This window comes from Caretta caretta, chromosome 3, assembly GCF_965140235.1.
Source record: "Caretta caretta isolate rCarCar2 chromosome 3, rCarCar1.hap1, whole genome shotgun sequence".
NCBI lineage: Eukaryota > Metazoa > Chordata > Testudines > Cheloniidae > Caretta > Caretta caretta.
Window position 1 is genome coordinate 186,005,791 of NC_134208.1, and position 13,649 is coordinate 186,019,439.

Consider the following 13,649-nt stretch of genomic DNA (forward strand, 5'->3'; position numbering starts at 1 on the left):
CAAGGCTCCTCCTCTCCAGCCTTACTCCATACTGTGGCTTGGGCCCCATCGGTGGCTCGAACCATGGAGAGCCTTTGGAGGTACTTTTCCTCCTCATCATTATAATCATCCAGATAATCCCATGGACAGATGGAAACCTGGATGGTCCAGGCAGGTGGCTGGTCCACAACCGAGTCCCATGATGCCATGACCAGGAACCTAGGGAGAAACATATGTTTTGAGTTGATTGGCGTGTGCTCATTTTAGTTTACCAGGTAGCTGAAGCTGGTACACTACCGGAGAGATGCGGTTCACCACAGGATATGGGCCATTTGGCATCTAAGGTGTGGGCCTCTCTCCCCAGTTTCTGCAGCATCATCTCATCTCCAATTTGCCACCCCGGGACGTCTTTAATTACGGTCCCTTTGTGTTTGGCTTTTTCTCTGTCTAAAGCGGCTTCTACGGCTTCGCAGGTTTCACAAAGTTCCTCCCTCAGCTGGGTAATATACCGACCATCTGGTGAATTGGTGGGTAAATTCCCTTCCCATTCCCACAGATTGCCCCACATCATTGGGCAACCAAAAAGGATATGGTAGAGGGTGTACCCGGTACCTAGGCAGTTAGAATTGCATAAAGCTGCCAAAACAGTTGGCAGCTTCCCGGGCCAATCCATTCCCGAATTGGAACACATTTTATGGAGGGCATTCTTCAAATCCTGATTTTGCCTTTCCACAGCACCACTGCTCTGTGGCTGATAGCTAATGTGTATTTGCTGCTTAATGTTCAGGGCAGCAAACAAGGATTTAAGGACCTCTTCCACACCTTACTCCACCTGGTCAGAGCCGATAATCCAGGGTGTGCCGTATCGGCAGAAGATTTCCTCATAGAGTTTCTTGGCAGCCACACCCACTGTATTGACCTGGGTTGGAAATGCCTCTGTCCAGGCTGAAAACACATCAGTTATCACCAGGAGGTATTTATACCCCTCCTTTGTTGTTGGTAGCAAATCAATAAAGTCCATTTGCAGATGGTGCCATACCTCTTGGGTTCTTTGCCCCTGCAGGACGGGGAGTTGGTCCCCTCGCTTTACCTGGGCACACTTAAGACATCCCTCTACAATCCATTTACCATTTGCTTTTGTTTTGGCCATTGTGCCACCTGCCTGACTTTGAAGAGTGTTCCCTCCACCCCCTCATGTGCCCACTCATGTAATTCTCGGACTATGTCCTCCTGCTCGGCGGTTGCTAGTCCTGTGACTAATGCCGCTACCTTGCTTGAACGGATTCGAGTCATCTTATCCATTCATCCATTCCATTCATGAAGTAATCCCTTGTCTTTATGGGCATGTGATTTCACCCAGGTGATGGAGACCTCCCCCTTTCGTGCTCTGTACAACATCATTATCTCTTGCCACCTTTCTTGATGTTTGAAGGGTTTACAGTCTGCAGTATTCCAGTTATCCTTTTCCCAATAAAACATGTATGTTGATACTCCTCGTACCACACATTCATTGTCTGCTACCAGGTATACTGCAAAGTCCTTCCCCAACTGACTCTCATATTTCAGAACCTGGAGCATGGCTTCTATCTCAGTGTCTTGTGCTGAACCATGCGCTAGGTTCCCAGTGAGACTCACTTCCCTCCACTCAGAGCTGTCCACTGGATGTACCGATTCCCTTGGTGGAAAAAGCAGGATCCATCTGTAAACCATAAATGGTTAGCCTGGGTTTAGTCGTGGAGGATTGGGAGGGGGTCCCATTCTCGGGTAGCTGTCCGTTCCTGCTCCACTACCTCACGAGAATGCTCGGCGCCCTGTTCCACCAAAGCTGCTCTGAGCAGATCCGAGGATTGCAGAGTCTCCGATGCCACCCCGCTTTGGGTAAGAAACAGGGTCCACTTTGCCAAGTGGGTATTCGAGACCAAACTCATTTTGGACCCGGTTAAAATGTATTTCAGGGGCATGTGCAGGGTCTGCAATATTATTGGCGCTCCCTCGATGTATGCTTGGAAAGTCTGCACCGCCCATAGCGCTGCCAAGCACTCCTTTTCACAGGGGCTATATTTCACCTCTGGCTGCTTTAGGGCCAATCATAGGCAACTGGGATCAGCCAACCCTCCACATTTTTCTGAAGGAGGACAGCCCCCTGTGCCTCCGGACCGCAGGACAGCCGGAGGTAAAAAGGTTTGGTAGTATCTGGGAAAGCGAGGACTGGCGCTTGCAAGGCAGCTTGCTTTAAGGCATCAAAGGCAGTTTCTTGCGATTCCTCCCAATTCCACCTTGCTCTCTGTCTGAGCAGTGCCCATAAGGGGCAAGTGAGAGTGGCAAAATCAGGAATATGATTCCGAATAAAATTAAAGCCCCCCGAAATGGTGTGCAGTTGTTTTAAATTGGTGGGTTTCTTCATCTCACACAATGCGCGGACTTTTGCCACATCCACTAGCCTATCCTTTTCCCCCAGCGTAATTCCCGAGTAGAAGACTGACCGCTGGACCAATTGCGCCTTTTTTAATGACACCTTGAACCCAGTTTCCTCAACTGTATTTAACAGAGTTCTGGTGATATCTCGCACCTGGGGTTCCGTTTCCCCGTGCACTAACAAATCATCCATGTATGAAATGACGTGGCAACGGATCTCGGGAGGCAGTTTGTCTAGCATAGCCACCACATGTTGGTGTGCAATGGAGGGGGCATTGTGGAATGCCGTAAAGGTGAACTCGCATAAAGGTGAACTATTTCCCCCTAAACTGAAACGCAAAGTGGTCCTGGGAGGCAGAGGTAAGGGGTAAAGCAAAAAAGCAATTGGCTAGGTCGATTACCGAAAACCATCTGTCTCGTGGCTGCACATGGAACAAAACCTCAGGCATTGAGGTGACCACCGGGGCCATCATCGGGGTGCCTTGGTTTACTTTCTGGTAATCTATGGTGAGGCGCCAGGTCTGACCTCCCACTTTCAGCACCGGTCAAACCGGGGTGTTAAAGGGGCTATGGGTAGTCCGGAGCACTCCTTGTTTCTCCAAGTTGGCAATCACCCTGGCTATGCCCTCCTCCGTGGCTTTGGAGTAAGGATACTGGCGTTGTGGGGGAACGGGGGACCCTACCACCTCAACCAGCACTGTCTTATGCCTACCACAGTCAGATGGATACATTTGCCACACCCCAGCACTGTCTGCCTCCAATATGCTTCCTCCTCTACGGTAAGCGCTGTCATTGGGGCGGTGGCAAACCTCCCCCCCTCGTCCTGGGGCAGAGGCATGCACTGCTCCTGCCATAGTGTGCCCCCTTGGTCATAAGGATTAAACCATAGCCCCTGCTCCAGCATCCAGGGCATTCCCAAGGTCACCCTCTTCATGGATGAAGGGTCAATAGTAAATGAGGCATGCAAAACCGTCCCTACAATGGTCACTGGGACCTGGTTGCAGGTCTGTCACTGTTGCGGCCCAGAATTGAAGGCCGAGACATGGGTGGGAAGCCCTGGGTTGTCCTCAACAGGGGTGAAGTTTAATACATTGGTACCCACCCCAGTGTCTAGTAGGGCCATACAGGGCCACTCAGTGAGTACAATGGCAATTTTGGGGTGTCGGTTAGAGTCCCAGGTTACCTTACCCCACTACTGCCAGCAGGACCCCTGGCTGACAATGGGGCTGCCCTAGCCAGAGCCCTAACTGGGGTCCCCAGTCTGCAGGAGTTGATCATGGGGCTGGCGATAATCTTCCACCGGAGGGATGGAAGGGGTGGCTGCCGCCACGGGCCTGGGCAGGGGTGGCTGCTGATCGCCCGCCATGTGGGCCCAGGTTTCGTGGATGCTGGTGGCTTGTTCATCCTGCCTGGCCGAGAGGGCAAATAGCCTTTCCACCAACAGGACAGTGGGTTTCTTATCCCACCGTCTCATGTCCTCCCCCAGAGCCCTGAGGGCACGCCAAGTTTGCTTCTGCACCTCCATCACTATCCTCTCCTCATCCTCTTTAGTTAACAGCATGAACTGGCCTGTCACAACCCAATGGCCCCCTCCCCTCAGGGAGTCTCCGGGGAAGGCAGATAAGCATTGTTTGTGGCTAACGCTGTTACAAGCATCACAAAGCATTTTGGGGAGGGTCAAAGGTGTGCGAGTGGGGAGTGGAAGTTTCCTTTACAGGGTACGAGAGGTTGAGAGGGGGGAGAAGAAAAAAAGAGCAGAGAACGGGTTAAGTCAACATTTTAGCTAGCTCAGTCGGAAGATAAGATGCTGGCCCCAGCAGACTTGGCTGACAGCCGAGAAAGACGGGGGGCTTAAGGCTTTCCCAAGCAGCCATAAAAAAAAAAGAACTAAGTTAAGCAGCGCTGCAGAGATAGCAGTGAGGACAGTAAGAGCAAATAAAACAGCAACAGCAAAGGCCAATAGAAGGAAAAACAAAGTCTCCGGAGCCGGGATGTTTTGGGAAACTGAGGAGGCCACAGCAAGCCGGTTTGAAGTGACACAAAGAGCACCAGGAACAGCGGTCGCAAAATAAAACACCCCCAAAGGAGCTCAGGACTTAAAACCCTCCTGAGAGCTGGAGCACTTTGGAGATCAGCAGCAGACCCAGACGGTCTGGGCCCAGGACAGCACTCCCGTCCACCTTTACCCCACATCTCTTCTTCTGACGTTACACTCAGACTTGGCCAGTCTCGGGTAGTGTGTATGTGAGTATGAAAGTAGGTTAGGGCTTGGGACATTAATGCTTTCTTTCTTCCCCTGAGTGATGTGGGAGTGTTCCCAGCACTCTCTGCTGTTACATTATTTTATCAATAAAGCTTTAAAACTTAGACACTTGATGTGTTCTGTACCTCCTCCCCAAAGATCCTGTGGCATCTGCCTAATTCACTGACGCCCTAGGCAGATTGGTAATAAAAATCTGTCACAGGCCCTCCTATGTTCTGACTGGCCCTCGGTTGGCCCCTTTCCACCTTCCCCTGGCATCCGGTTGGTATATGTGGGGGTGCCGCCACCTTTACCTGTTTAATTGGCTCCCCAAAATGCTTAGCGATTTGCATGATTTTATCCTTTAACACCTCCCAATTTGCGTGTTCGCCTTTGGCCCAGAGCCCTAGTCTATCCCTCCACCAGTCATTTATCCCTTCCATCAGCTCCCGTAACTGAGCGACGGTCCATGGAAGCTGGCCAATAAAGCGCTGCTCTGCTTTCGCCGTCTGAATTTGTCCCAAGACAGCCGCAATTAAACTCTGTTGATAAAAATAGTCTAACCCGGTTTGCCCAGGGGCCTGATCTAGGTTAGATAAATATTTTCGTTTGTCCCTAGCGGAAAGAAGAATGTTTGCCAAGGCTTGAACGACAGGCAACCCCTTTCCCAGCAATTCGGCCACCGTGGTTTTTAGGGTGGAGGCCAGCTCTGGGCTGGCAGCTGTGAGCACCCGCTCAGTCTCTTGCTGGGACAAATTTATTTATATGTATGATGTTCCAAAGGGAAAGGAGCCAGGTAGCGGCCTTTTCCGTTTTGAAGGGGCCGAGCTCACGAGCCAGCATATCTGCCGGGTCCAGCGGACTCTGAATTCTGGCTGAAATATGCTGAGTCTCGACCCAATTCCCATCCTGGAGTTGCTCAGTGGACCTCTCCTCCATTTTAATGTGGGCTGCTATCGGGGTGCAACAATTTGTGCCATTTCCAGCACAAATCCAGGTTTTCTCACCCTCCGCCCCCCCCCCCCCCACACACAAACTCACTCTCCTGCTGGTAATAGCCCATCCAAAGTGACGACTCTCTTTAAAATGTGTATGATAATCAAGGTGGCCCATTTCCAGCACTAATCCAGGTTTTCTCATTCCCCCATCCCCAAATGGTTTTTGGAGGGGGGTGGGGGGGTGAGAAAACCTGGATTTGTGCTGGAAATGGCCCAACTTGATGATCACTTTAGATAAGCTATTACCAGCAGGAGAGTGGGGTGGGAGGAGGTATTGTTTCATGGTCTCTGTGTATATAATGTCTTCTGCAGTTTCCACAGTATGCATCCGATGAAGTGAGCTGTAGCTCACGAAAGCTCATGCTCAAATAAATTGGTTAGTCTCTAAGGTGCCACAAGTACTCCTTTTCTTTTTGCGAATACAGACTAACACGGCTGTTACTCTGAATGTTGAAACAGTGTAAGTTTGAGTGATTTAAGCAGCAATTGGATTGAAAGTGAAACTCAATTAGCCAGTTATTGGGGTAACCGGTTTCATGAATGAATGTTGTTTCATTCATAAAAACTTTGCTTATGAAGTTATATTAATATAAGTGAACAATTAAAAACAATTTTATTGATCAGTTCTACAACCTGAATCATCCCCCGTGAGGCTCGCCACCTGGACTGAACATACGGCCAACTGATGTTTTAACGGTTCAATTTCCTTTTCGTGTCAGTCACACTGCCACTGTGGCGTATGCTGAGCACGAATGGGTCAAATCTTTGACAAGCCCCTGAAGGGCCAGTACTTGCAGCTTTTCTTGGGTGTAGGCTTCGGTTGCTGCCTGATTAGTGATTTGCGCTTTTAGTTGCTCAATTTCCACTAGTTGTCGGGTACATGTCTCTTCCCTTCTCCCCAACTCCTCTTTCTGTCCCGACGACATTTGATACCACATGGCTGCTGCAGTCCATACTGAGCCCACAGCTGCCCCTAGGTTTTTACCCTTTTGCTTTTCATACTCGGCATACAAGTCTAGTAAATCCTGCCAAGTAAGCACGCCCCTCTGAAGCTCCGCCACAGAACCCCAGGGATTGTATCCCACTTTGGTGAGAGCCCTCTCCAGCTGGGAGAGTTCCCCACCCACCCCTTTGCAAGAGGTAAGAGGGTCCTGTCCCCCTTTGCTGCCTCCCCCGTGGCATGGGCACCCAGTCCCCCAGCCTCCTGGGACCCCACTGTTTATGCCATTGCCCACGATTGTGGGACTCCCGAGTCCGCAGCTGTACCCTTCTGTTTCCTGAACATATTATCACAAACCGTTAGTACCACTCTGAAGGTCTTTTAATCATGGGAGATTTCACGCTGCCCACACCGGCACTGGGGCTTACAATGCTCACTCCCTCCCGGGCTGGAGGGCAGGACGCTAAGCTTCCCTCCATATTACTCGGTCCTCTACCACCGAGGGTCCATACACCAAATCCAAAGCCCCGTCCTGGGCAGAGTGAGAAACCCTAAGTTCTCCTCCTATGCTCAGTCATACTATGACTGAGGGTGTATGCACCGAGGATTATTCCTTCCGCTTGGAGCAAGGGTCTCTAAGCCATCCTCCGATTACCCAGCAGTTCTATGGCTGGGGGTGGACCCACCTGCACCCTTCCCCCACCGAATGGGTGGAGAGGCAGGATACTGAACCAGATGAACCACTGGTGTTATCCAATAGGAAAATTTCTATGTTCCTGCATCCTCATAAGGACCTGTGAAATTAGGCAAAATTTGAAGAGACTTGGTATGCTAATTTATATCTTAAACATCTCTTCTTCGTCTGTTTGTTTATAGCCATAGCCTGGACAAAAAGGGATTTTTGCTTTCTTTGTTTCTTGGGAGAGGGCAGTTCATTTATTTGTATTAATCTTTTAAAATAATTAATTATGCATTCTTTCAAAAACAAAATTGAAAATTAAAGGATAAATTATAGTTATAAAATGCTACTAGAAAAGTCCACAAAAATGAGCACCATAGACATAATGAAATGTGGTGGTGTGCGTGGTGGGAGAGGAGTGTTTTAATCACCCATTTATTTTTAATAACAGGTCAGTAAGATGTGAATGCCAGATTGTTGTGCTACTGAAGCAAATGCTTCAGATCTTCTGATGAATTTAGCCTATGTTTGGTACACTTAAAAGTCAGGTAATTAATTTCAAGCTTCTAGAAAAGACTAGAATTTTTGGCATGTCCTAATAATAAATAAATTTTTAACATGGATATCTTGATGGTATCTTTAGCAATTTAGTTTTAATTTGAGTCATATTTGTACACATACTATGCTCAGTTGAAAGACTTATTTTGGGCTGATCTTCAATTAACTAGATGCTTTTTTTTCCCCCTTAGTGTTTAGCCTCAGTGGGACTGGATGCCAAAAATACAGTATGTATTTGGGATTGGAAGAAAGGAAAACTACTAGCAACAGCTACTGGCCATTCAGATAGGGTAATCATATAGAAGGAATTATCTGAATTTTGTCTGAAGCATTTCCCAATAACTTCTGTAAAATTTTTGTTTCTAAATTGTATTATTTTTTCATTAAGTTAGTGCACAGCAAGGTCCATCAAGTGGATCTGAATGGAGTATATTGCCCAAAATTAGGAAATGTCAAAGCAATTTCACCACCAGTCAAAAAAAACCACACAAACACACACACATATGATCATTAAGATAAATGAATCTTTTCACTGTGCATATATATTTTACTATGCATGGTATATCTGTGAATATTTCACATGATAGAATATACATAAATAATGGCAACAGAACAAAACAATATGTGTTTATACTGTCTGTATGTACTGTGTTTGTGAGTTGGGTGAGTTCAGTGCTTCACTGTTGTGTACTATATTTCTAACACATCAAGATTAATGTTTTTATTCGTTTTTCAAAATTACCCTTTTAGGGTCTGATGCAATTCCCATTGATGTCTGTGGAAGTTTCGCTACTGACTTCAAAGGGAGCTGTTTCAGGCTCTGTTTCTCTAAGCCATGATCGAAGTGTTTCAACACTTAGCCCTTCAAGCCCTCCCCACAGTGAAAGTAAAAGGGTGTTTGGCAGGGGATTGTCTAATCTGATCCTAAATTCTAGTGGTTGAATGTTTTTGTTCTTCTTCGAGAACATGTCCATTCAACTTAGGTGTGTGTGGTTGCCACATATACCAATGCCGGAAGTATTTCCCTCAGCAGTATCCGTAGGGGACTGGCTCTGATGCCCCCTGGAGTGGCACACACAAGCCGTGGTATACAGGGCACCACCGGTTCCCCTCAGCCTCAGTTCCTTCTTGTCTCCAGTGATGGTGCTGGAACTGTTTGCTGCTTCAGCTAGTGCTGTTGCTGCTCGTTCGTACGAACTAGCTATCTCTTGTATTAAAGTGTATATAGTTTTCTGTTAGTGTTTGTAAATCCCTTAGCTATAGTTAGAGACTTCATAGGTTCCGAATGGGACTTTGCCTCGGGATGGGGCATGCCCCAGTCCCCAGGCTTTTAGTTCTGTGATCGCTGCAAGAGACCCATGCCCGCTAGTGAACCACACAGCAGTTGTCTGTGTTGCTTGGGCGAAGGACAAGTTAGTGAGAAGTGCAAAATTTGCAAGTCCTCCAAGCCAAGGACTAAGAAGGAGTGCAATATTTGTTTAAGAACGCGCCTTATGGAGTTGGCCCTCACACTGGCACCAGAGCAACGCTCCAACTCGGCGCCGAGTACCACGACCTCAGTACGCAGTGCCCCACTGGGACTGTCCACTGGCCACTATCGTTCCCCATCCATGGCTCCAACCAAGAAGGCCAAGAAGGTGGGGCGAGGCTGGTCTCCAACCTCCCGCAAGGGAAAGGATAAGACTGGGTGTGAGCAAGGTCCCATGCCAGGCAACTCAAGAAGGAACTGAGGTGGGGGGAACTGGCAGTGCCCTATATACCATGGCATGTTCGCGCCACTCCAGGGGGCGCTGGAGCCAGTCTCCTACAGATAGTGCTGAGGGAAAAAACTTCTGGCACCGGTGCATGTGGTGAGCACACACACCTAAATTGAATGGACATGAGCAACACATCTTGAAGAACACCAGTTATGGAAAAAGTCTTTTCTGGTGTGAGGGTCATAAGACATTGCTGCAGTCTGTCATTTACATATTTTAAGAAGTATAGTACTTAGAAAATACTTCAAAATCACAACTTTTTATAAAGAAGATTTACATTTTATATTTTGAAAGACAGTGTTTATTATACTAAATGACTGGTTGCATACTTAACATGATAAAATACTTGTTAACTGACTGGAGTGGCTACTGTGCTTTGAATCAAAATGGAGAAATTAGGCAAGGGGTGTGTGTGTGGGTATGTGTGTGTGTATATATATAGTAAATGAAACAATTCACACTACTGTGGCTCTTTTGGGTAATGTTGATTGCTAGTTTGGCTCCTGAACCTCTGAGGTCTGAATATCACTAGTCTACATTTTAAAAAGAAACTAGTGATTTGGGTGCCTCAATTTTTGGGTACTCAAATTGAGACACCATGAAAGGGCCTGAATTTCAGAGGTTGGCTGCTCAGTGTTTTCTGAAATTCAGGCCCCTCTAAAGTATCTAAAGATGGAGAACCAAAAACTGAGGCACTCTTGAAAGTTTGGGCCATAGTATAAACTCTTTATTTTCAAACTTTATACAATATTTCCCTGAGGGCCTGTTTGTGCAGTTATTACTGAGACTAAGTTCCCATTGACCTCAACAGGAGTTCTGAGTAAAAAATGTGGGATATAGTTCTTAATTTTGAAATATGCTTACTTTGTATTATATACAAAAATATATATTGCTTGCCAAAATGACTAATGTAATTTTATTATGTAAATTTCTGTGACTATTACCACTTTAGCTGCATTACATAAGATGGCATATTGGGTTAGTATTGCCTAACCTGACCTGGGTACACCTTTTCCCATAGATAATGAGTGAAGATGAGTAATGGTCTCTCCTCTTAACTTTTGGGGGACATTAGCTCACATCACACAACTTGCACTTTATTTTCCCCAGTTTGGCACAGTAAATGTTCTCTGGGACTAGAATAGGTGGGTTGTTGCAAGTTATGAATGAGATCTGCTGGCAGAGCTGTGTGTGGAAGCCTGCAAGCACATGTCTGCATTATCCCTCAGTCTAGCTATAGTTATACTTGTCATTCATGTCATACAGCATTATATTCACCTAAACATTATGCTGTTGATTTAATCAAATACTGAGCGATAGAACTGCATTTAAAAATGTGCAAAAGTAAATTAAATATATGGCAGATTCAACTGGTTTATAATTCAAAGTAGCATCTTTGAATATTTTTAACAGATTTTTGATATTTCCTGGGATCCATATCAGCCAAACAGAATGGTTAGCTGTGGAGTGAAACATATAAAGGTAAATTGGTTTTGTTGCTTTTATATTTTCATTTGTTAATGTTTATGAAGTCATTCGATGTCCTGAACTGCTTGCCTATTTTCTTTCAGTAGGTGGCATCCTGGCACCCCCAAAGCCCATGAACACTATCTAGTTTTCTAGGTTTGCAGCCAATTCGAGATGATGAGGGAAACTTTCAGAAATATGAAGTGATTGCAGTGCAGGACAGCTTATCAAGCAAAGTATAAACATTTAATGTCTTAATATTTACCAATACTCACTCCCGTTTTTGGCTTCTGCCCTCTCTATTCCACCAAACTGCTCACCAACATCTTCAGTTATCTCTTCCTAGTTAAATCTCAATAAGACATCATTGAAAAGGTCTGAAAGGATTGATTCTCTTACTGAGGCTAAGAAAATTGCAGAACCATGGATCACTTGATGATTACCTGTTTTGTTCATGCCCTCTGAAGTACCTGGCATTGGTCACTGTCAGAAGACAGGATACTGGGCTAGATGGACCATTGGTCTGACCCAGTATGGACATTCTTATGTTATGTTCTTATGAATGAGATAGGGATCCTAACTGCTCAGCCACAGTCTGGACAGAGACTACAGAGAAGGTATGAGAGGAGTCACTCCATGCTGCTAGACATCCTCTGCAGCTTTGGGAGTCAGATTTCTTAGAGATCCTTGGTTTTCCACTCCATTTTTTGGCCCAGCTCCCTGTACCTCTGATCTCAGGGAACTGAGGAGAGAACCTGAGTACTCCACAGCTCCAGTATTTGTTCCTTCCCACAATTTTGCACAGGAGGCACATGTGGACCTAAATACATATTTGTAAATTACCTTCCTGTTGCCTTACTTTGTTGCCTAGTATCAAAATTTAAATGGGACCAAAATTTAAGTAAAATTGAAAGCAAAATGAAAATCCCCCCCAAAAGGTTCATATTTTGGATAAAACCTCCTTGGGTTTATGCAAAGCTTGGAGGAAGTCCCTCACTTGGCCAAAGTTTTCTGTTTTCCCCTGTCTTTGAGATGCATCTCTACCAGATGGCAATTATTTCCCATGATTAGAAGTGGGAAAAATTTTAAACAGAAGTTTTAGGAAACTTGCTAATCTTTCTAGCTCTGGTGGCTGAGAAGTTTGAACGCTAAACTGACACTATTTTCAAAACTGTGGGGTGGTTTTGGCAGTAGTTATGCCATTTGCTGTGTTCTGCAAGCTGCTTCTCAAAAACCTATCTTTAGTTAGCACCCATGCTTTGTTAAAATGGTCATAATTAACCATCCAAACAAACAGATACAGATTAAGGCATGCCATAAAACTGTGTGTTGAAATCTTTGAGGATTAGGTGTTGGATTCCCATCAAAAGATGTACAAACAGTAGTCCATACTATATCTTAAGGTTAGAGGGATGGGATCTCTGCTTGAACTTAGAGGTAGATAACATAAATAGCTTCTCCAGCTCTATACTATAGAGTATTTACTCTGTGTTGTAGAATCAAGATTAATATTTGGGGAGGAAGAAATGGGGAAAGTGTAGTCTTTTCTCTGAGCTTCTCTCTAGTCAAGCAACCCAAACTATTTCTGAAGTGTACTGCAGCTGAGCTTTTTGCTGAATGTCTAGGCTGGGTATCAAAGCCACACCTGCAACCTTCCACATTTCTCAAAGCCTGCATGCAATTTCAGATGAGTAAGTACCATTGGCTTTTAAATACATTTAAAAGATTGTGAAGAGCTTTGAGGTCTACACTTAAAAACACTGTGTAAGAGGTAGGTGTTATTCTTATTTTTCTTATTAATTACTTTGCAGGATCAGGTTAATTTAGCTTCCTACATATATAGTTAGGTACCTAAGTTTAGCAAAAGTCTTGGCAAAAGTGACTTGCCACATATAAAATTATCCCTAAGTGGTACAGGAGGAAGAGCAGAGTCTGAGTTCTCTCTTCTGTAGACACTCAGTCCTGGCAATCTGTGTCCCACAGACACTTGGCCAGAGGGCCCCAGGCTGGAATGGAGTTGAGTCTGTCGCTGAACTTGCTGTAGGCAGGAATCACAGCTGCTACCTCCTGCCTAGTCAGAAATGCTGGCCACCCACATCAATGGGCGGGGAAGTCGGTAGGGTAAGTGCTGAAATGGGGATAGTCCCAGTAGCAAGGACACTCAGCAAGGGACAATAGGAAGTTCCTCCCCCTGGGAGGCACCGATTTGCCAGCTAGAGGAGAGGGGTGCAGATTGGCCAACATTCCCCAGCTCCCAAGATTTATCTGGTGCAGGGACAATGTGGAGCCTCTTCCAGCTCCATTCCAGCAGCCCAGCCTACCCATTCGAAGTAGGAATGGGAACCCAGCCAGACAGGTGCTGCGGGTCTAGCTGATCGCCTGTTTAGGGAGTCAGGACGGAATTTTTTCTTCCATGGGCCAATTGGCAGAGGACCAGAGAGTCTTTTGCCATCCTTGCAGCATCTTCAAGCCACAGTGGGTTAAATAGGAATGCTCTTACTGCCTGACTGAGGTACTGGAGTGATGGTGTTTATTTGTCACAACTTGCAGCCAGTTTCTACTGTGGCTAAGAGAATAAAATGAATGGCTCCAAGAGGTAAAAGATCTTGGATTT

General features: G+C 46.0%; 1 protein-coding gene across 9 annotated transcripts in view; it reads left to right on the forward strand.

Moving 5' to 3' along the window:
• Positions 1-13,649, forward strand: part of EML6 (EMAP like 6) — a 298,929-nt gene that overhangs the window by 30,032 nt on the left and 255,248 nt on the right. For 8 of the 9 annotated variants that reach the window (XR_012667789.1, XM_048842340.2, XM_048842341.2 and 5 more), the window contains 2 exons: positions 8,003-8,101; positions 10,982-11,050. Coding sequence is in view for 8 of the 9 variants with exons in the window: in XM_048842340.2 (XP_048698297.1) it covers positions 8,003-8,101; positions 10,982-11,050 (168 nt within the window). In the remaining variant the exon portion in view is untranslated. The remainder of the gene's footprint in view (positions 1-8,002; positions 8,102-10,981; positions 11,051-13,649) is intronic. The other variant, XM_048842339.2, reaches the window with a different exon arrangement.